Source organism: Xiphias gladius, chromosome 6, assembly GCF_016859285.1.
Source record: "Xiphias gladius isolate SHS-SW01 ecotype Sanya breed wild chromosome 6, ASM1685928v1, whole genome shotgun sequence".
In the NCBI taxonomy this organism is placed as follows: domain Eukaryota; kingdom Metazoa; phylum Chordata; class Actinopteri; order Istiophoriformes; family Xiphiidae; genus Xiphias; species Xiphias gladius.
In genome coordinates this window covers 29013820-29037556 of record NC_053405.1, presented here as the reverse complement: position 1 = coordinate 29037556, position 23737 = coordinate 29013820, and the positions used below count along the sequence as shown (strand labels likewise).

Genomic DNA, 23737 nt, shown 5'->3' with positions numbered 1-23737 from the left:
TATTCTAATTGTGGTCAAAGTTCACAGTCCAAAGGAATCTTGTCACCGCAATCTGGGTGTGTGCTATCTGCTGTGTTTCATCAGCAGTTCTCAGCCAGCTCCTGTAGAATACATGCTACATAAACATGAAGAATAGTGAGTGAGTGACTTTCCATAAATAAAAACACTGTCATCCAATAAAACAAGTAGTGCATATCCAGCTTCTCCACCAGTCTATTGTTTATTTAGGGTTAGGGTTAGGTGTAAGTGCAATATAAACTGCAAAAACAAAAAAAACAAAAAATGTACTTTAAACTAATTTTAATCAGAGCCACTCTACAAGACTGTCGCTCAAGATTATATAAAAGTATAGGCCTCCCTCTAAGGCACCTATTATTTCTATATGTGTACTGTGCTTTCGTTCTACATACAGTATTACCAAACAAATTTGCAGTTAATCGTTTTATCACAAACTAGTTCCTGTACTTTACAAAATACAAGAGTAACATTTACAATACTAGGGACGCACTAATCGAGCTTTCTCTCCTTACGTGTATTCTGATACCTCAACTCTGGGTTCCTGTGGATACAGAGTACCAAACCGATACTAGTGCTCTCTCTGTATACCCCACTGCATGGAAGTTGTTGCATTGTTATGTAAGGTAAGGTATTATGTAGCCAAAGATCCATGTGGCACTGCAAAGTCAGTGGGGCCTGCCTTAACTGAATGAACGTAACTGATGGTGGAATTTTATGACATTGTCAAAGAAACTGTATTTACTGTGGATAAGTCGTGTCATGGCAGGTACCCGATCAGCTTAACAAGGTCAATGTGATGGAGATCATCCTTCATCTCATGTTGATGTATGTCATGCTATGTGTGAATTAATGTCTGTGTTTCTGCCACATAGGAGGATTCATCAGTCTGCAGTTCTTGACAGCCATGGATGCAAGTCCTACAAAAAGCATGAAACTGAAATTAGCAGATAACAGATAAAGGATATTGGCATTTCTTATTGATTTATGAAGCGAACTGTATAATGTGTACGGTTAGGAACATGTATTTGGACAGTGACACAATTTTTGGAATTGTGCCTTTGTACACCACCACAGTGAATTTGAAAGGAAGCCATTACGAGGTGATTATGTTTAGACTTTCAGCTTTAATTCAAGGGGTTTAACAGAAATATCACATGAACTGTTTAATTACAGCTGAATTACAGCCATTTTTATACATAGTCCCCCATTTTCAGAGGCTCAAGAGTGATTGGACAATTGACTGACAATCAGTTTCATGGTCAGGTGTGGCCTGATCCCTCCTTATTTCATGACAAATGAAGCAAATAAAAGGTCTGGGGTTGATTCTTAGTGTTGACATTTGGTAGCTGCTAATGTGAACTCTCAATGTGCGGTCCACAGAGGTGTAGATGCAGATGAAGGAGGCCATCATTAGGCTGAAAAATCAAAACAAATCTATCAGGCAGATGGCAGAAACTCTAGGAGCGGTCAAATCACCAATTGGGTACATTCTTAAAAAGAAGCAATGTACTGGTGAGCTCAGCAACACCAAAAGGCCTGGAAGACCACAGAAGTCAGCTAAAGTGGATGATCACAGAATTCTTTCCTTGGTGAAGAAAAACCCTTCACAACATCCAGCCAGGTCAACAACACTCTCGCTCTCCAAATACTTATCTATTTAACTGTAAACATTAATTGGACCAAATAGTGTGTATGTGTGTAGTGAACTCACCACTGATGGTTTGGTCCTCTAATTGGTCAGTGGGAGAGTATTTCAGGGGTGGTGGGGCCAGGTGTTGCTTGCTGTTGTTCTTTTGTCACTCTGTTACACATGATGCTCAATTCCTACCCACACAAGGGCTAAACTGATCTCTGCCTGAGCCTCCTCACTCATCCATATTGAAGGCCAACATGAGAGTCAGTATTGAGTCGGATACTGATCCACTGTATGGAATTGGTGCAAACCTATATATTATACACACAATACAGTAGATAATAATAAGGTACATGAGAATAAACTACCAAATTCTCTGTTAGACATACATTGATCAGCCACAACATTATTGTGTAGGTCCCAAATCTGTATGCTGTGCCCTCTTGGAATTTTCTGTTTATAAATGAGCATGAATTCCTTAAGTCTTATCTTTGTTCCTCATGACAACTTTTGCTGTACTGCTGGTAGTCAGAGTAAGCCCGTGGACATTGTTCCTCAACAACACCCATATGACTCAAGAGCCTTAAAAAAGAAGGTTGCAGGAAGTGTCTGAAGTACAGACCTACTCTATCTTCGCCGTGGTTTACATTGTTTCACATTTGACCAGAGAGAAGACCATCTGACACCTCCGAGACACACATAACAAGACATATAACCATCCAACATGTAACTTTTTTTATTTTAAAAAAGAAAAAAAAATGATTAAATGATCTCTGGGGAATATCAACCTTAATGCCAGTGGCATTAACAAAATAGACCCAGATCTATTCATTTGTTATTCCGGTCATGCATTATGGCCCTCAAAAATAATATGATATCGTTGATCAAAAACAAAAGTACCTTTTGGATCCTCTGTGTGTCATTCAAGCAGCAGATCTGCTTCACACTACTTGGCATGCGCACATTTTAAGTGAGCCAGAGAGAGAAAGACAGATCGAGACAGAGAGAGCACACTGGTTACAGGGCTTGTCATTGTTGGCATCTGGTGGGTAGCTAGCTACAGACCGGTGAGAAATCAAAGGAACAATCTGAATAAATGAGTGGAGAATGATCATGATTCTTTAACTTGTCAACTGTCTGTAGCCAATCCACTAAGGCAAGATTTGAAGGTTATGGATATAAGAAGCTTTTTCAAAAAGAAAAAGGATGAAGGGCAACAAGGCACAAGGCATACCATTGTTGAAAACAAGAATAGCCAAGTTACACCTTTACATTTGATTGTAACTATGTAAATCATTATAAATAAGACTAATTCCAAGGTACACCAGTGTGTGACGGCACACAGTTTGAGAACCACTGGTCTAACTAGCCTGCAATCACTGTGATATTAATGTGGAACATGGGCTAAACATAGAAAGAACGTGGGATGACCTTACTATGCCTTTGTAGAATCCAATTGATAGGTCTTCAAGCCATAATTCGTTTCCCCTATGTATGAAGTATATGTATGAAGCATATGCCTCTCTGCAACTCATTTGGCGACCAAAACGTGTATTCCACTCAGATGGGCAGCTAGGTAGCTACCAGGCTACCTTAGTTCACCTTCATTAACAAGCAGAAATGTCAAGCTAGCAACAGGTCATTTTATGCTTCCATTGCCAGAAACATGGTCAGCTGCTTAAATCACTTATTATTATGATTATTACTATTGTTATTATTACAATATGAATATTTATTTACAACGTCAATGACTCCATCATCCTACAGTGAATCCTATAGTGAATCATGTTTAATAAATAAAATGTAGCTCAAAACACTTCAAATAGGAGGAAATAAGGCGGAAAAGACAAGGTGATGATTGAATTAGACACATGGCCTAACAGGTGTGAAATAAATAAAATGTAGACTAGTATAGGACAATAAAACAAAAATACTGTGTAAAAGTGTCAAATATGGAAAATATATAAAAATAAAAGGAAAAATTAAGTAAACTAGGTAAAACATAGAGTAAATAAGACAGGTGATAGAGTTGTTGTGAGTTTCATTGTGGGAAGATAAAAGTAGATGCCTAAAACTAAAAGACAGGAGAAGGCTAATGAGACAGATTTAGGCAGCCGACACACAGGTCCAGAAGCTAGTATAAGACATCTAGTTGCTATCCAATCATTTTGGACTTCAGAAGAGGTCCTTTCAAAGGAGCTGGTATGACACTTATAAGTGGCCTGAATATTCAGTCAGCCAAAATTCTGCCCTCTGCCTCTGCTGCAGACTCTTCAGCAAGCAGCAATGTAGGGACAACAAAGATGGTCTAGCCTCTACTGGCTACACCAACTGGAAGGGGACTCTGGATTCTTTAGGGACGAATGAGATGCTTCCATGGTGGCATGGATGAGCTATAAAGCAAGCAACGTTCATGGTGACGAAGCTGAGCAGCTACAAACTGCTAGTGTATTTGTTTCCGTTACTGCATGTCCGGCCAAACTGGGCATTTCTTTTCACAGCCAAAATAAAATGGATGACAGCCCAAGGCAAGTGAACTTCCTTTAATGTATGCAGCTGCTGTAAAAGTTTGACCCTTTCCATTAGAAATACAAAGCTCCTGCCAATACTACATACCTCTCCCCTTCTTCCCAAAATGAATTGATCGGATGTTGCTCCACAGAGGTCATGCCGCAGATGATTCAAGAAGTAAAGGAATCAAAGATGTATGCGGTAATGACAGACGAAGCCAAGAATGAGCACACAGAACAACCCGCTGTATGTTTGTGTTATGTCCCACCAGAAGGTAACATCGAGGAAAGATTCCATTGCTTGAAGAAACTGGATGGCTATTGTGCACAAGCGATCACAAATGCAGTCGAGCAAGTTCTTGTGTCAAAAACGTTGCTGACCTGAATGTTGTGGCCCAAATATAATGTATGACGACACAGCAGTGATGAGTGGATCTGTTAGAGGGGTGTAAGCTAGTTTACGGGAAAAACATCCAAAAGTTGTCTATGTGCATTTCTCTGCACATGACCTAAACCTGGTCCTTTGCCACACCTGCAAGGCCATTCCTGAAGCCAGGGATTTTTTGATCTACTTGTCAACCACTAATCATTTTTAGTGTGTTTATAGTCAACAATGACCAATTTTCTGCCATTCAGAAATAGCTCCACATTGAGCAGGGAGAGCTTGTACATTCATCAATTATCAATATCCTGACGAATTTTCCTGCTGACATGAAATCCCTTGAGACGACAAAACACCAACAGTATTAGGTCTGCATTCAGAATTATCCAAACTCTCTGAGGTCTACCTGTTGGTTGTGTTCAAAAAATTGCTTGGAATCATTGAAGGGTTTAACAAGGTTCTTCAGAAAGAAACATTTGACTTGGCACAGGCAGTGCACCAAAAAAGTGCTGTCCATGACACCATCCAGGAGCCCTCTCTCGGTCTGAGAAGGAAGTGAAGGTGTCCTTAGGGTCCAGCTCAGACCTGCTCAATGATTCAGAACATCTCAAGCAGAGGTTTTTCTACCCCAGCATTGATCAAATGACCAGTGAGCTGAAGAACTGTTGTTCCAGTGTTGAGAGAGAGCTCATGACTGGCATCCAAGCATGTCACCCAACCTCTGAAACCTTCTACTGCATGCAGTCCCTAGAGAAACTAGCCTTGCATTACAACATCAAACTAGTCCCAGAGGAGGTCTTGGTGGCGAAAAGCTTTTTGAGCAGCAAGGGGCCAGAAGCCATCCAAGACATTCAGACAGATTGTGTTCAAGGTCCATGATCCCACGATGTTCCAATCATTGAAGGCAATCTTAAGGGTAGCCCTTACCATCTCGGTCAGTTGCTGCAGTTGTGAGAGATCATTTAGTGCTCTCCGCCGCCTACAAGCCAGGCTCAGGCGCACCATGGGCCAAGCAGAGGCTCAATGATCAGGCAGTCGACCGAAATCACACTCTGACACCACACTCTGATCCTTCCTCCCCAGAAAAAGATAGAATATATTTGCACACAACAGTACGAAGGCCAGGGGAGGAGAGGAGATACAGCACAATAGAAGAATAAAGATTTTGGGGATGGAAAGACATGACATGAAAGGGCAGAGACACCAACTGATAACAAAGGTGTGGTATGGAGTAGAACGATAGAGGAGACATAGACCAACAATGTTAATGGATACAATACCAGAGAGAGAGAGAGAGAGAGAGAGAGAGAGAGAGAGAGAGAGAACTTGAAAGAGCAACAAGAGCACTACAGAGGAAGGATGAGGTCATGAAGATAGATGCCATCAGATGGAGAGAGCACAGAATCCAGCAGCAAGTAATAAATGCAATAGAATGCTCTCACTGTTGGTATCTGTCCATTTAGATAGTTAGATTCAATTTGAGATATCTGTCTCTGAAATTTCACCAATGCAATGGTGAATTAAACAGCGTTTAAAAAATTAATTTAAAAAAATCATCAACAACGTCTCTTTCCTGAAACAGTGCCATTGTTATTTTAGACAATCCAGATCCACCGAACACAATGTCTAAAGACATAGACATTGTGTTCGTTTCAGAGCCCCTATGAAAACTGTTGACCCAACAGGTACCCAATCCCCCAACCTCATTGGACAAGGGCTCCCCCTCTTCACTGATCCCAATTTAATCCCTGATTATAATTACTATTGCAAGAATGTGTGAATTACTTTAATGTTGCAGTTGGTAAAGGTGGACCTCATTTTAACTACTTTATATTCTGTCCGGTAGCTCAATCTATAATAATATATGATCATTATTATCTCATTTTATTTTGTATTATTAATCTGAAAAAGCAAAGTAACTAGTAACTAAGGCTGTCAAATAAATATAGTGACGTAAAAAGTACGATATTTCCCTCAGTAATGTAGCAGAGTAGAAGTATAAAGTGGCAGTAAAGTTCAAGTGCCTCGAAAGTGTACTTAGGTAAAGTGCTTGTGTAATTGTACTTACTTACCCAGTTGCATACCACCACTCGTGATGCAATGTTCATCCTGAAATGATATGTAGCATAAATTAAAATACACCACTCCCAATGTGCTAGTGACCTTCAGAATAAAATGAGGCAATTTGTTTTTTTTCCCGTCACCACTAATTTCGGTGGATGACAAATTTCAAGGGTTTAGTTGTTTTCACTAAATCCCACAACAAATTATGTTGTGTGAGGAAAAAGGGACAAGCCATGTCCGAGAGGAATATTTGACTTAGAATTTGCGCCGTCTTGTTGCAAGTCTGTGGGATTGCGGCGATAACGCTTTTATTGTGAAGGATTCCGGACGAAAGAGATATTTTTGTTGCTGCTGGCGGGCGGAACACGGACGGTTTGGGTGTGGAGGTAAACACGTAGCTCGGTGCTAGAGACCCATTTCACCAAACACGCCGACAATGTCTCGATTCAGAAGACCGGATAAGATGGACTCTCTTGCTGGCTTCAAGACAGAAAAGGCAGAACCGGCCGTTCCTCACGGTTTGTTGAAGGCAGCCAGGAAAAGTGGCCAGCTCAACCTGTCCGGCCGAGGGCTGACAGAAGGTAATTTTCACTTATTAGCTAGCTTGCCTAGCTACAACACCATCGAAGGTATAATACTGTCTATGAAATGAACTAGAACTTCAAACGCTTGTTCAAAATGGGGCATAAAAACGTGGATAATAAATGTTTCGGGTGATATACCAAGATAAACTGGAGACCATCTTGGGATGGGATCTCACCAGCAGCAGCGCCCGTCAACATGTTGATGTTCCGACCCATGAGTATTCGGTAGTCATTACTACGTTATCACAGGAATACTCAGCAGTCACGTAGTAACCTAGTAATGACTACCGAGTACTCATGGGTCGGACCGGGCCCGTCTTGGAACTCAGCCTTCACTCTGATCTCAACTACATACCTGTGAAGTTTGGTGACTGTATCTTGAACAGTTGTGAGGCTATCGTGGTGAAAACATCTGTCCACATACAGTAAGACGGGTAGGCAGGAAGAGACAGACACCTGCCAAAGTACTCAAAATCGCCTCTGTGGTAGATCCTGCTACAGTAGGTGTCTCCACGACCACAATTTGCCATTTTGACACACACACACACACACACACACACACACACACACACACACACACACACACACACACACATGCTCACAGACTCACAGACTCAAGGTAAAACCAGCACAAGCCAGGCTGTTGCGGCCGGTAACAAGACATTCATTCAGTATTGTCGGCCAGTTTTTACACGTTGAGCCACAGATGAATAATGCTGCAGTGCATTTTTAGGTTTATTCCTACTGTTTTGGCAAAAGTCATTTCATAATTAATTTTCTAAACTAGGTTTAACTCTGCTTTAGTTATTTAAATTTTAGTTTCTACTTTTTTCATGGAAGCATATCAAGTTCATGAGAAGTATAATCTAGGTGCTTTCGTATTTTAATGATCAGCCATGCTCTTAGGGACAGTTTTCTTTCAGCCATCCATAATCATATGTGATCCTAAGACTCCTGATCCTCTAAATTGGTCTTGTTGTCCCCCTGATGAATAAATAAAGATAAGTGGTAGCGGAGATTAAAATAATAAATGAACAAATTAATTCAATGATACTGGCTTGGGGGACATTGGCTCAGGTAGAGCGGTCGTCTAATAATTGGAAGGTTCGATCCCTGGCTCCTCTAGACAACTGAACCCCTAACTGTGCCTGATACTGTGCTGTCAGTGTGTGAATGGGTCGATGAGACATGTATTTTGAAGCGCTTTGAGTCCTCAGCACATGCTGCAGCATTTCACACAAAGAACACTAGTCAGTGTTGAAACTAATGAAGCAGCTAAAGCAACCTTGTGATATTTGCATTTAGATAATATTGAAAATCTTATGTGAGTGTGTGTATGTATGTATATACTGTATATATATACGTGTGTGTGTGTGTGTGTGTGTGTGTGTGTGTGTGTATATATATATATATAATATAATATAATATAATATAATATAATATGTTAATTCCATTTAACCATTTAAACACATGTGTCTGTGTAAAAGCTATATTATCACTTGTCTCAGTCCCTCAGAACGTGTATCGTCTAAACATTGACACGCCAGAGGAGGCGCAGCAGAATGTGTGCTTCGGAGCGTCAGATCGCTGGTGGGAACAGACTGACCTCACCAAACTACTGCTCTCATCCAATATGCTTACCCAGCTGTCTGATGACATTAGACTATTGGCTGGACTCACTACACTGGATGTAAGCCACCCAAACTAAGTCAGTAAGAAGCCTGACGCAGTAATTCATCCAACCAAGTAGTAGACAAATCCTACATGTGTTATGAATATGTCGGTGAGAAGAGGTGCAATAAATCTCTTGTAATATGGTCCCAGCCTAAATCATTAACTTTCTAAAACTACAAACTACCACTACTGAGTCACTTACTCATTGAGTAAAGTACACATGACATCTATTTTGGCTGCCTTTTATTACTTGTAGATATTGATGAAAGTAGTGTTAATGTGAGACATCAGTTTTAATTATCGAAAAAGATGAAGACATTTTAATTGTAGCTGCTATAAAAAGTTAATTTGCTCTGGCAGCTCCATGACAACCAGCTGAGCAGTTTACCACGTGCTTTGGGAGAACTGCAGGAACTCCAGCAACTTCGACTAAGGTACAGCCACATATATTGCAGTCCAAAGTTTTTGTATCCATGCTTTTGAGTTGAATATTAGAGCATGATGTGATGACGTTTTTGTCATAGAATACAGTTCAGATTTGAAATCTCTATATATATACATCTAGAAATGTTCACTAAATTGAGCAAAATACAGCCCAGTGACAAGAACTCCAAAGTTATACTGCTTTATTAAGGTGTTCTCTCTCTCTCACACACACACACACACACACACACACACACACACACACACACACACACACACACACACAGACACACACACACAGACACACACAGACACACACACACACATATACTGTAGCCCACATTATTTTAGCCGATTGTGTCACTGACCACGACCAAGAATCCATTCTTTTCACAATAACTTAATTTCAACATAAATTTGTCCCAAACTTTTATATATATTAAAACATTAGTAAACTTTTAGAATGAAAAATAAAAATGAACAAATCTTGCGGCATCCCTGGCCACTTGTTATGGCAGCACAGTGTGCCACAGCACCCACTAAACTAGATTTCCAGGTCAGCTACACAAATCTCTGACAGCTGCACTAAGCCCTGCATGGAGCTAACCATGGAGGGAAAAATAAATGGAAAATTTATTCATGAATGTAATATAAACTGAAATCTAATATGTGTTTGTTTGCCCTGTGTGGCCAGTCATAACCAGCTGACATCACTGCCAGTGGAGGTGTGTATTCTAAAGAACCTCCGTAGCCTCACAATCCAGCAGAACCTGCTGGAGAGCCTGCCAGAGGAACTGGGGCAATTGCAGAACCTGACCGAGCTGGTAACTAACACAAACTGTATGTAGTATATTACACTCCCACTAGGCTCTTTCTATCATGTTGTGTGATCGGTTGACAGAGATGTCCTGTTTGTTGGGATTTGTTGAAGGACCTGTCAAACAACCATCTGAAGGGCCTGCCGTCCAGCCTGGGCCATCTCACCTGCCTGCAGAAACTGAACCTGTGTCACAACAACCTCAGCTGTCTGCCTGACAGTCTGGCTAAGCTAACAAGTAAGACCAGCTAACTGAGCTTTTCGGCTTCTTTACATGGCCGGTTTTCACACTCGATATAACCTAAATTATGAAATAATGGCCTTTATTTACCTCAAGAGTAGAGAGAAACAAGCCTTATTTGAAACAGGCTTATATTAAGGAAAGGTGTTTATTTGAAATTAATCACGATCTGATTTTTTTTAATTTTTTCTAGTAAGACTGTAAGACTGTTCTAGTAAGACTGTTTGCAGTCAATGCAAATTCATAACTTCTTCTTTGTCTTCTCTTGTCTTGATAATAGGAGTATATAGATAATATGGAAATTATTGTGAATTTGCTATTATACACAGTGAATCCTCTTCACCTGGCCTTTATTTGTTAGTGTTTGTTTGACCATTTGGGGTGTGTAAATATGGAAACTGTATCCATTGACCTCTATGTCAAATTAAGTTAATGTGACCACCAACCACACAGAAAACTATAACTTTGGAATATTTCTGCATGTCTGAATATTAAAACTCCATTCAAAGTTTACTGAAGGCTGCGGGGGGGCAGGAGGCTCGGTATCGGAGGCATGTTGGTTAAGTCACTGTTGAGACAACAAAATACAAGTCAGTAAGTCAATTTGGGGTAACATATTAATGCGCTGATCAGATGCTAAAACATCCTCATAGGAGTTTACAAGTTTTGAAAGTTATCATGGCAGTAGCTATTTTAGCTTTTGTCAAGATGATCACCATGAAAACAGTAAAAATACTCTGTTAATGTCACAAAGTAGTCCACCAGGAATGTGCTGTTTCATGTATTTGATTGGCCAACACAGTGTCTTGCCGGATGATGTTGCAAAAATTGAGCCAAGTTCAGCTTTTTTGCCGAATGGCCCTGCATTGTTTTGCTACAGCCCTCTGCATGGACACCCCTGCTGCGTTGATGGACTGGCTCCTTTCAAATAAATGAGAGGATTGCTTTTTTTCACACGGGGCTCTGAACATAGTGTAAGACTTTCCATACGCATCAAAAAACCTGTTTGGTACGACGTTTGTTCTGTTCATATCTAAATTATTATTACCCTATCTCCACCACCAGCTGCTGTTTCTCCATCAGGTCATAGAGATTCAACATCATACCTGTTCCAAGCTCTCCATTTAACTGGGTTTCCCTACCCTTGGTGCTATGTAACAAGTGCACTGGCATGACCAAATAGAGTTCAGCAAATGTACACAATGGAAAGTGGGGTGAAAAGGCTGCTGTCATACCGTCCTCCTGGCTGCACCTCACTGCCTCCGTGATCTCTGTCCAAGATTTCCGTGTATTTTGCATGTCTTCGTAGTCTCAACAAGGAAAGTGAAAGAAGTAATTAAGAATAAAAAAAGAGAAGTTCAGTCTCTGCCTACTTTCACACCACCATACTGTTGGTACAGCGGTTACAATTCTGACTTTGGAAAGGTGTGCTGGAAAGGTGGTCTCAGACACTCTTTGATGGTACAACACACACTTTATTGGAAGCATACTGAAGCCCTAAAATATTTGTGCATTTGAAGAGTTTAAAAGTGTGATCTTGTTCACAGAAAAAAAAAATCAATCAAAAAACCTTCGCCTCCTGCCCAGCCCTTTAAGAGTATCTGCAACTGACTTGTTTTGATAGGTGTTAAGCTGTTGGATTGCAGTAAAAACCAGCTGACTGATATCCCTGCAAGCCTGTCAGAGATGCTCGCTCTGGAGCAGCTCTACCTCAGACACAACAAGCTCCGCATCTTCCCACAGCTCCCTGCACCCGCACTCAAGGTAACCATAGCAACATGAGAGTTTCCCCAAGTATAAACAAAACGAATTTATGGTGCAAATGATGCTAAGAGCATTACATTTGTGACCAGATTTACTGAATTTTCTTGTTCTTGTTTTCTGCTCTTAGAGCCGTGTCCACTCACTGAGCACTTTATTATGAACACTTGTACATCTGCGTATTCATGCAGTTATCCTATCAGCCAATCATGTGGCAGCAGTGCGGTGCATACAACCATACAGATACAGTTCAGGAGCTTCAGTTAATGTTCACATCAAAGATCAGAATGGGGAAAAAATATGATCTCAGTGACTTTGACCGTGGAAGGACTGTTAGTGCCAGACGGGCTGGTTTGAGTGTTTCTGAAACTGCTGATCCCCAAAAGTCTCTAGAGTTTTGAGAATGATGCCAAAAACAAAAAACATCCAGTGAGCAGCAGAAGACCACGTTGGGTTCTTTTCCAAAACTTTGGCACCAATTATAGCTTCAAGTCTCTGCAAGCTGGTAGAGGCTGGATTTGGGCAGTTTATCAATTTCCACTCAAGGACAGTCAGAGATTTGTCCCAGAGCCATTCCAGCATTTTCTTGATTGTGTGCTTTGGCTCATTGTCGTGCTGAAAACTGAACCGTTGCCCCAGTCTCAGGACAAGTGGGCTCTGGAGCAGGTTTTCGTAAGGACCTCTCTGTATTTGGCTGCATTCACCCTTCTCTTAATTTTGATCAGTCTCCATGTCCGCTGAGAACCCTGTTCACCAAAAATAGTGTTTGGAGTTTTGCCCAAAGAGTTCAATTTATGTTTCATCAGACCAGAGAATCTTTTTCCTCACGCTCTCAGAGTTCTCTCAGAGAATGGTGCCAGAAACAAAAAACATCCAGTGACTTATGTGGACTGAAATGCCTTGTTGTTGAGAAAGGTCAGAGGAGAATGGCCAGACTGGTTGTAGCTGACAGAAAGGCTACAGTAACTCAGATCACCACTCTTTACAGCTGTGGTGAGCAGAAAAGCATCTCAGAATGAAAAGGTCCAACCTTGAGGAGGATGGGATACAACAGCAAAAGACCAAGTTGGGTTCCTCTCCTGTCAGCCAAGAACAGAAATCTGAGGTTGCAGTGGACACAGGCTCAACAAAACTGGACCATTGAAGACTGGAAAAATGTAGCCTGGTCTGATGGATCTGGATTTCTGCTGAAGCAGCAGATGGTCGGGTCAGAATTTGGCATCAACAGCATGAATCCATGAACCCAACCGTAATTGTGTCAACAGGCCAGGCTGGTGGTGGTGTAATGGTGTTGGTTCACTGTGGGCCCCTTAGTAGCAATCAATCAATGGTTTGAATGCCACAGCCTGTCTCAGTATTGTCCCTGACCTTGTGAGTCCCTTCATGGCCAAAGTTTACCATCTTCTAAGGGCTACTTTCAGCAGGATAATGCTCCATGTTGTACTGTAAAAGTCATCTCAAACTGGTTTTGTGGACGTGATAATGAGTTCAGTGGACTTCAGTGTCCCCCCCAGTCACCAGATCTGAATCCAGTAGAACACTTTTGGGATGTGGTAGAACAGGAGATTGGCAGCATTAATGTGCAGCTGACAAATCTGCAGAAATTATGTGATCCAATCATGTCAACATGGACCAGAATTTCAAAGGGATGTTTCTAACATCTTGTGGACCCAGGACACAAAGAACTGAGGCTGGTTTGAGAGCTAAGGGAGGATCTACCCAGTATGTTCCTAATAAAGTGCTCAGTTAGTGTATGTTATTAATTAAACAGGTACAGCAATGTGGGAGTGCTGTCATCTAAGGTCTACTGTCAGAGTCAGCAGCAAACTGAAAACTGATTCTTACAAGTTTAAGAAGTCTAGGATTTAGTTTGGCCATGTGTTGCATAAGAGTTCGCGGAGCAGGAGTAAGAGCATCATAGATGATGTGTAATAAATAAAGTTACCCTGAAAGTATGATTCAGATCATTTTCTTCTGTTTATTTGATTTATGAGTCAAATACCCAATTTACTTGAAAATGTGTATGACTTTTGTATTTTACAAGCTTGTCATGATTAATTGAGTATTGATCATTAACGTGGCCAGTTAAGGAATTTCCGTCCCTATTTTAGGTCAGAGTATGTCAAAACTTGCATTCACATTGCCTTAAATGTTGCTCATATATTATGGCCTCAAGAAATATAATTTTGTGTATTTGTGTAGGAGTTGTATGTTGGGAACAACCAGATTGAGCAGTTGGAGACAGAGCAGCTGGCCTGCCTGGCAGCCATCTCTCTTCTAGAACTCCGAGACAACAAGATCAAAACCCTCCCTGAACAGATCACCTTACTGAGCACACTCACACGCCTCGACCTCACCAACAATGACATTACAACGTAAGTCACCGGCATCATGACGCCATGACTGCCTATAGCAGGTAACTGTTTATGCTCATGAGCTAAATTCAACAGATGATTGGAAAATCCAGTGAGAAACAAATATAACCATTAGTCATTGCACCATTCACAATTTCATCTTTCAGTGCTCAGAGGGATTTCACCAGGTGGATTCTAGAATCTATCACTGGAATTTATTTTTGTACACATGTACTCATGTTTTGTATTTTATAATTAAATTAATGTCAAATATTCTATTTCTGGGTGTTAAGTGATATAATACTAAATTATTTCAGTGTTACAGTAAATGCATGTGTGCATGCACACTGATATAAGCTAACAGCTAACTCAGCACAGTTGAGTCCTCCAGAGCAAATGTTAGCAGCTAAGACTTTTTTCATGTGAACTGGGGTCCATCTCTGTAAGTCTTCCAGCGTCTCTCAGCCTGCTGCCCAATCTGAAGGTGTTACTGTTGGAGGGAAACCCTCTGCGAGGAATCAGGAGAGACCTACTCACTGTAGGTGACACACTGAGGACACAAACACATCCACAGTAAAACAGATTGGATAATTGAAGAACATTGAAAACAGTCTATCAAATTGGTTTAATTTAGTGATGACTATAAAACACAATAGTAGATTGTGTAAGTATGAGAAAAGCTGGGAAAATGCTTGTGCCCAAAGAAAGTAGCACAATGTCAGCTCCAGGTCACTGTGCTTCATCTGTTCCGCCTCAGTGACAGGGAGAGAGATGAGGGCTGTAGACTGGAGAGTTAATTGTGTCACAATAACTTCCATGTAAAGACTTGTAAAGATTGTGGTCTTCTGGGAAAGGTTAATTTCTTAATTTCTTTTCTAAATGAAGATATTACCATTTGGCAGCTTGGAAATGCTTTGCTCTACATATAACACATCAGTGCAGTTCTAGATTGTACATTGCATTTTAGGGGGGTGGAAATCAGAAATGATAAGAGTACACTTCAGATGTCGCAGTTAATACATTTAGTGATGGTTCTGTATGAAATTTCAGTGACATATTTCCAGGTAAAACCCTCAAATCAGCTGGTAGTGTTTAGTTCTGCGTCCAAAAAAAAGCACTCACATATTAATTTTCTGACCGCTTACACTCCTCTTCTGTTGTCCTCTCCACAGAAAGGAACCAATGAGCTTCTGAAATATTTAAGAGGAAGAATTAAAGGTAAAATTCAATTTTTGTGCTGACTGAAAACAGTTTTGACCACTGAACCTAAAAGGGCTAAAACAGTTTCATCAAACACGTGCACAATGCTGTTCATCAACACTGACTCAATGACTGTGTCAGTCACATCAAAAACAAATTTGCTCTGCCTTGCTATGGACAATAAAGTTTTTCTGATACTGATACTGATTGTTTCAGCAGAGATCACAAAACCACAAAATGAGAATGATTTCTTCTCCCCATGTTGGTCTGAATTTCCCTTGACTGAAACAGAGTTTCCCATAAGTGTTTATCGGTTCCACAGAGAACAACTGCAACATTTATGAACACATCACTGGTGACAGCAGCAACAACAGAAACAGGCATTTCTTAAGTTTTCTTGATTATCTGAGAATGGAAGCTCATTCTTGACCTTGTGATCTATGTGATTAACAAAACAATTTCAGCTCGAGACCCACTAACTAGCTTTTTCCTAGTTTTTAACCGTATCTCAAGGTCATGCGAGTTCAAGGGACGTTCATAGCGAGTGGCACGCAGGGCCGACAGGTAAAAGGAATGGATGTGTGTCCTGGTCAGACTTCTGAGCCATCCCAGTGGGATTCTCTTATGCAGCAGGACCGTCAGAACATCTAGCCAGAGTCTCTAAGTCAGAGGGAGTCAGCATTTATTACACACCATTCAACACTTAAAGATCCCTGCTGGTACACCGTAAAGACAGGCCCTCCTAAGAGGAAGACTGAAAGGGTGTAAGACATCACAGATGATAGCTGTGGGGAAAACTCAAGCAATCAGGTACAGCGCTGCGATGTGAAGGGATTTAGGAGGGGTGGTCAGAATTGCAGGTCCACAGGCCCAGCAAGACTTTTCCCTCAAGAATCAGTTTTCAAGAAACAGCTGTAAAGCGGTGAATACATTTTTCTGAATGACTCTTTGTCTATCACAATTTGTTCCATTGCGTCAGATAATAATTAAGAAGTCTTGGAAGCCATAATAGTGTTTCTGTGCTATTCATGTGGCAGCCAGGTTCAAACAGGGAAGGACTCAAGTGCTCTATGGCCCAAAAAGGCAGAAGCGATTTTTGCACCCAGTGTGCACCTTTCGTTGAAACGGGGTGCCATCTTAGAATACGGTATCCAGATCTGTTAACACGTCCCTTGGAACACCACATGAGTGAAAGAGCAAGGAGCCTGGACAAGAGACTGAATGAACAGTGGAAACGGACAACATCTGCTGTTTTTGAACACCAGACTAAAACTGCTCACAGCATCCACCCGGAATAGGTGAGAGCTCAGCAACCAAGAGTCAGTGGAAGGCAGGAGAAAGATCAAGAAAGACATTCACAGCTGAAACCAGAGACCATCTTTGACCAGAGACAGGCTACCATCTTCCCCCATTTACAACCTGCTGTAATTCTGTGATTGAAGTTCTATATTGTGAGATGTGCAACTGTGAGATGCGGTTTAAAATTCTGAAAAAGCTAGTAAGTGGGCCTTGAGTTAAGATTATACACTTAGTGTATCTTAGTGTGCGTTAGAGGTTTCACTCAATTCACTGTGTAAATTCAACCACTGACAAAAGTAGACAGAGCTGTTCAAAAATAATGTTCTCCATTCCTCATGTCAGTTAGACACCACCAGCTGATCTTCTTCGATCACACAGTTATCCTCTAGATAAAATGGTGATGTGCTCCATGCTGGTCTGCCATGCTGCTTTGTAGCTACAGATGAATGTTGCTTTTTCTCAGGAGAGTGGACACTGCAAGTTTTGATGTGACCACTACTCATCGCCGGGTGTCACCCAACGTATATGAACATGAATCTTCACGATTCATTAAATTTCTGCAGTTAATCTAATATTACAGTTTAATTATAGGGATTATAAATAAAAAACATTGTTAAGTAGAAGAGTATTGCCGAAAAAAGAGATTGTGTTTAATTGGTAATGACATTTTGCACCTAATATACCAAATGAACAGCAAAACAGAGTGATACCCAAAAGTTTAGTTTACTTTTTATGTACAAAACCAATAGTGAGCCAAAGTTTGAAACTATTGCAGTCCTAAAATCTACAGACTCTACTGACTTCTCTCAGTGTATATCAGTTAACTCGTTGTATCAGTTCCATCTAGTGGACTGAATATATTGAATCTGCTAATTGTTCTCATTCTGCTGAATTTGACGCATGTAGTCTAGGTCAGTAAAGCTAAAGGTGTACATTTTTGTTGTGTTTGTGTTTGTGTTTGCAGAGGAGCCTGAGAGAGCAGATGAAGGACATACAGCTATGACGTTACCCAGCCAGGCCGGCGTCAATGCACATAAAATTAAAACTCAAAAGTCATTGGTGTACAGGTTAGTGATAGACACTTGTGTCCTGCACACACATTTTTCTTCCCAAAAAACAAATCACGAAAAAAGGTGGTACTCCTCTGACGTGTGTTTGTGTTCAGCGAGAAGCAGGCAGGTATCATACCAGATGAGCTGTTTGATGCTGCAGCAGGTCAAGGTGTTACCACTGTTAACTTCAGCAAGAACCAGCTGACCTCCATACCTCCCAGGTACACACGCAAAATACACAACCATACATAGAATCACACACACCTACATTCAGCCTGGGTGATGCTGACTTGATCTCAATCACTGTGTGATTGAGGTCAAAGATTAGGCTCGCTTGAGATGAGCCAGGTTTCTCTGACTGGATCTGGACTTTCTCTGATGGCATGCAAACTGGCTCTCACCTGATCTAAGAGTTGATGGGTTCAGATGTTGACTCAACAGAATGGCGTTTTTATACAATCCTTTCATATTTAGTTAGAGAGATTTAGATTTTTTTTTTTTACGCATATTTTTCACTATGAAGGTTTATTCTATTAACAGAATAAATGTATGGTCGATGGTGACTTGTCAGTCAGAGAGGCTGAATACATTCAGCTTATCTTCCAGATAGTTTTCACAGATTGTCATCTATGATAGCTGTAGTCTACTATATGAATATTGCTTATGGAATACAATCAGTAGACTATTGATTCATGTTTTGAAGTTCTTTAGTTTGAGAGGGACTGGTACAGCAATCAAGTCTGGTCGGATGATTTATATGCAGCAGACTGATATGATGGCTGCCGTACAGGAGAATTCTAGCCCATCTAAATCCTCACGCAAAATAATGTTGTAACGCGGAGGTTAAACCATAAATGCTGTCATTATGATCAAAGGTCGTGTATAAAGCAATTTAAGACCCCCTGTCATAAAGAGGAATATCATCAAAACAGCAGTTATTGGAGACTGAGCATGAGCTGATTGATTGCTCTGATAACCTTCTAAATCAGGATCAGATCTAATGGGATGAGTGTTGACTTCTTGTACAGGCTGTGAAGGCTGTTGGAAACTGTCCGTCTTAACTGCAGCTTTTTGTCACTGCCCCCTGCTGCTCTCTGCCGCTCTCGTGCGCTTTCAGGGCAAAATGTAGTTCATCTTGAACGAGCCCATTGTATCACAAAACAACTGTTTGAACAAATATGGTTCCTGGACTAACCATGTGTGTGTGCTATGTGTGCAGACTGGTGGAGTTCCACTCGTCACTGTCAGATATCAATCTGGGTTTCAACAGACTGACCTGCTGTTCTCCTGATATTTGCAAATTACTGCAGCTGACATACATCGACCTCAGGTACACACAAATGGACACAGATCAGCACACATACATTTACAATATATTTACATTTTAAGGCTGTTGCATAAACTCAGTAATGTATGCTGACATTATACAAATTTCTGCTCACACAGTATTCAGATTTAGGACTGCAACTAACGATTATTCAATAAATCAGTTGTTTGATTGGTAATTAATCTGCCCGTTAGTTTCTCTATGAATCGAATTTTCAGTGAGATGTCAGATAACAGTGAAAAAACATGTCCCACTTTCCCAGAGTCCAGCGTGATTTCTTCAAATGTATGTATTGTAGTGTATTGTCCAACAGTCGAAAACCCAAAGATATTCAGTTTACATACAAATTTTCATATTAGAGAAACTGACACCATAGTAATCATCAAACCATCAGTCTCCCTACATTTTTTAGCTTTTATTCATGTCTTCTACCCATAGACTTTACATACTTTACATACAGCATTTAAGCAACTAGGAATCAAACATAATGTTTTGTCATTTTCAACAATGCTTGGGTGCTGTCACATTGTATATAACAGGCAGCAGAATTCTACATTGCATCTAATAAATGATGACAGTGATTTTATGGGATTTTAGAGGATCTACAGAGTTGAATAGACTAGTGAGAAATGGGAGTGACATCAGTGTCCCTCATGCTCATGATGAACATTATTCATGCAAATAATAATTAAGGCAAAAATATGTTGTAAAGCTTTCACTGGATATCGTTATTTAACAACACACCGCTGTTCTCCAGCAGTGCCACAGCTCCTCTTCATGCACAAGGTACCAAATATCATGCAGGCATTGCAGCTCTATTTGTATTGGTCCTGTCATGTTTAAATAGAGCCATTATAACAAAAGTACAGAAAGGAGAATTAAACACATCAAGCACTTTATTAGGAACACCTGTACACGTGCCTATTCATGCAGTCATCCAATCAGCCAATCATGTGGTAGCACTGCGGTGCATAAAATCATACAGATACAGGTCAGGAGCTTCAGTTAATGTTCACATCAGAGATCAGAATGGGGAAAAAAATGTGATCTCGGTGACTTTGAATGTGTCAGGACTGTTGGTGCCAGATGGGCTGAGTTTGAGTATTTCTGGAACTGCTGATCTCCAACAGTCTCTACAGTTTAATGAGAATGATGCCAGAAACAAAAAACATCCAGTGAGCAGCAGTTCCTGTTGATGAGAGAGATCAGAGGAGACTGGCCAGACTGGTTGGAGCTGACAGAAAGGCTACGGTAACTCAGATAACCATTCTTTACAACTGTGGTGAGCAGAGAAGCATCTCAGAATGAACAGGTCCAACCTTGAGGAGGATGGGATACAACAGCAGAAGACCACATCGGGTTCCTCTCCTGTCAGCCAAGAACAGAAATCTCAGGCTGCAGTGGGCACAGCAACAAAACTGGACAGTTGAAGACAGGGCTGAAGAATCTGGATTTCTGCTGAGGCAGTAGATGGTGGGGTCACAAATTGGCTACAACAGCATGAATCCATGGACCCAACCTGCCTTGTGTCAACAGTCCGTGGTGGTGTTGGCGGTATAATGGTGTGGTGTGTTCTCAAGGCACACGTTGGGCCCCTTAATACTTGTGGATCCAGGCCATGAAGACCTGAGGCTGTTTTGAGAGCAAAAGGAGCAACCCAGTATTAGTATGGTGTTTCTAATAAAGTGCTCAGTTAGTGTTTTTTTGAAGTCCAAAATGTGATTACTTTAACAAATAGATGAAGCCAGCAATGTCACAGATCCCATTTCTCAAAGGGTTTAGGAATAGGATTTTAATAGAGAACCACCAGTAAAGGGCTGCATATTGAATTTATGTCCTGTCTTTTTTTTCTTTCAGGAATAACCAGTTGAGTGATTTACCATCTGAAATGAAGAACTTAACTAAAGTACGCTCCATTATCCTCAGTTGCAACAGGTAACTCACTGTTTCAGGAGCCGCTGAGTTACAGATCAAATTATCATCATCTGATGGAATCTGTTTTAGTGGAACTGAAGTTCATATAACCACCAAACACACACATCAGCTACTTCAGTTTCATTTTATCTTTCACAAAGAGCATCAGTGAGCTGTCTCAGGTCGCCCCCGGCATTGCTTTATTTATTGATTTAAATTTTTTTGTTCTAATTTTCATGATGTTTCATCAGACTCATGAAGGATTAGTCTCATTGAGACTTAGGTTTAGAACACTGTGAAGAACTGAATTATGAAATTTGACCTCAGAGGGATAACTGATATGAATGTAAGAGAGAGATGAGGAAGAGACATTGACGGAGGACATGTATTCACCAAATGAAACAACCTCGCCTCAGTCCAGCATTATTTTAAGGAGATGGCAATTACTCATGGCATATAGCATATCAATTCAGTAAGCGTTTTAAAGAAAAACACCTGACGACTTCTGCTGCAATAATGGATCTATTGCGACATCTGGGGGTCTCAGAATGTGACGCATAGAAATAACACCAATAGATAATTAATACGCGTTTCCTGAAAAGACAGAACAGACATGAGGGGGCAATAAAAACCAATACTCTTCTGAAATTACAGGACTGATAGAACAATTTTTTGGAGAAGGTACTTCAATTTCCTCAAACGAGCTAATATTGAGTTGGTTGTAAATACTTTCACCTTTCATCCAAGAGGCTTTTTTGTTTTTTGGTTGTTTTTTTTTTTTTGAGGTGGGGGGGGCTGAAGAAGCCTCTTGGGTGAGAGGTGAAATGTCTTCAGGTATCTCTTCTTGGGTAACCATGACCTGGATGACTGACGTACTACACACATTTAATTATTTCAATTTGGGAATAAATACGAATAACAATAAAGCAGCAGCTGCTGTTGTCCCTGTCTCCATGTATACTTTCCTCCAATGCTACCGTATTGCCATAATATTCATATTAAAGTAATGCTGCTGTTTCCACAGCCACCCAGCCCTGCATTTAACTATCCCTTTAAATCAGCCAACCAGTCAGTCCAGTAAAAAACTTGAAAAGCATGGTACACCTGGGGTTCCTCAATCTAAGCTCCTCAGGGAGCCTTCTCTCTCCTTGTTCCTGTTAGAAGCATTGAAGCAATTGGATAATTCCAAGTGATGGGAGACCTCAATGGATTGATGGTCACGGGCCAGAGAGACAGCACAATTAGCCAAATTAAAAACATCTATAGTGGATCCGTCAGCTGGACTGTGTCCTACAGTTTGTCATAGTCTTTGTACTGATCACAGGTTCAGGTCCTTCCCTGAAGTCCTCTATCAGATCGCATCCTTGGAGACGGTGTTGCTTGGTAACAACCAGGTGGGTGGGGTGGAACCTAGTCGTCTGATGAAGTTGGTTCACCTGTCAACACTGGATCTGTCAAACAATGACCTGCTTAACATCCCCCCTGAACTGGGCCTATGTTCCAACCTGAGGTAGGAAGCACAGCTGTGCAAAGAAACAAAAGTGTGCACTCTGTCCTGTACCTTCTCCTAACGTGCTTGTGTCTGGACGCCTTCGCTGCAGCACACCACCAGCTGCCGTCTCCAGTGTTCTTCAGTCAGAGGGAAATGACACTAAAGCTGATCAGTCTTTTTACCGTGCAATGTCCGTTGCCTTCTAGGCTTTCCTTTGCTTGTTCTTAGGTTGATAGTTTCTTAAATTTCAACCCAGAAAAAAGTGGAGTGAAGTCATTCAGCTGAGTTTGAAATGCAGCGAGTCAGTCCTCAAAGCACTGTCTTGTTAATGTAATTCAATATACTTGGTTTTGATTTAATTTTTTAAAAATCCAGGAATTTTACTATGTTTATTTTGAATTTTCAAATGCTGGAGAAAAATTCAAAAAAAAAAAAAAAAAAAAAACCCATACACAGATGAGTTGAAGCCTGTGTTGTCCCCCAGGTGCCTTAGTCTGGAGGGGAATCCTTTCCGCACACCCAGAGCAGCGATCGTGGCCAAAGGAACGGATGCAGTGTTGGAGTACCTCCGCAGCCGCATACCTACATGACCCCTGAAATAAGCTCAGATGTGCTCAACACAGGCCTTTTTTTTTTTTTAAATCAATTTTGACATTTAAATGCTTCAACCAACAAGTTGATTGTTCTTTATTTTACACAAGTGTGCAATTCAGTCCACAGTAATAAAAGAACCAATGACAAAGGCACTTCTCTCAATAAAGTTGTTGATAAAAATTACAAGGAGTGGTGTGAATTTTATCATAGTTCAGTAGCAACAGTTAAGGGCCCAATGCAAGAAGCGCTCTTCAGAACATAGGCCCATTAAAACAAAACAACAGCTTTAAGCAGCTAGAAAAGAAAATGAGTTTTGCCAGTTGGCTTCATGTGTGCTGTCAAAGCACAGATTATGATTATAATAAAAAAAATTCCCTCACAGCTGCTAGTCTGTCCCT

General features: G+C 40.8%; 1 protein-coding gene across 1 annotated transcript; it reads left to right on the top strand.

Moving 5' to 3' along the window:
• Positions 1 to 6945: 6945 nt before the first annotated feature.
• On the top strand, positions 6946 to 23487 carry lrrc40 (leucine rich repeat containing 40). Its single transcript, XM_040127919.1, has 15 exons — positions 6946 to 7188; positions 8700 to 8881; positions 9226 to 9299; positions 9983 to 10112; positions 10220 to 10343; positions 11971 to 12110; positions 14310 to 14482; positions 14909 to 14999; positions 15634 to 15679; positions 17925 to 18027; positions 18126 to 18233; positions 19232 to 19342; positions 21197 to 21274; positions 22578 to 22763; positions 23230 to 23487. Exons 1-15 carry the CDS (start codon positions 7044 to 7046, stop codon positions 23333 to 23335), a joined length of 1797 nt encoding a protein of 598 aa, XP_039983853.1. The 5' UTR covers positions 6946 to 7043; the 3' UTR covers positions 23336 to 23487.
• The last annotated feature ends 250 nt before the right edge of the window (positions 23488 to 23737 follow it).

Bases quoted from the DNA above. Each gene is read 5' to 3' on its own strand.
- lrrc40 (XM_040127919.1), top strand. From the start codon at position 7,044: ATGTCTCGATTCAGAAGACCGGATAAGATGGACTCTCTTGCTGGCTTC. The intron at 9,300-9,982 runs GTACAGCCACAT...CTGTGTGGCCAG, and splicing joins CTCCAGCAACTTCGACTAAG to TCATAACCAGCTGACATCAC. The intron at 10,113-10,219 runs GTAACTAACACA...GATTTGTTGAAG, and splicing joins TGCAGAACCTGACCGAGCTG to GACCTGTCAAACAACCATCT.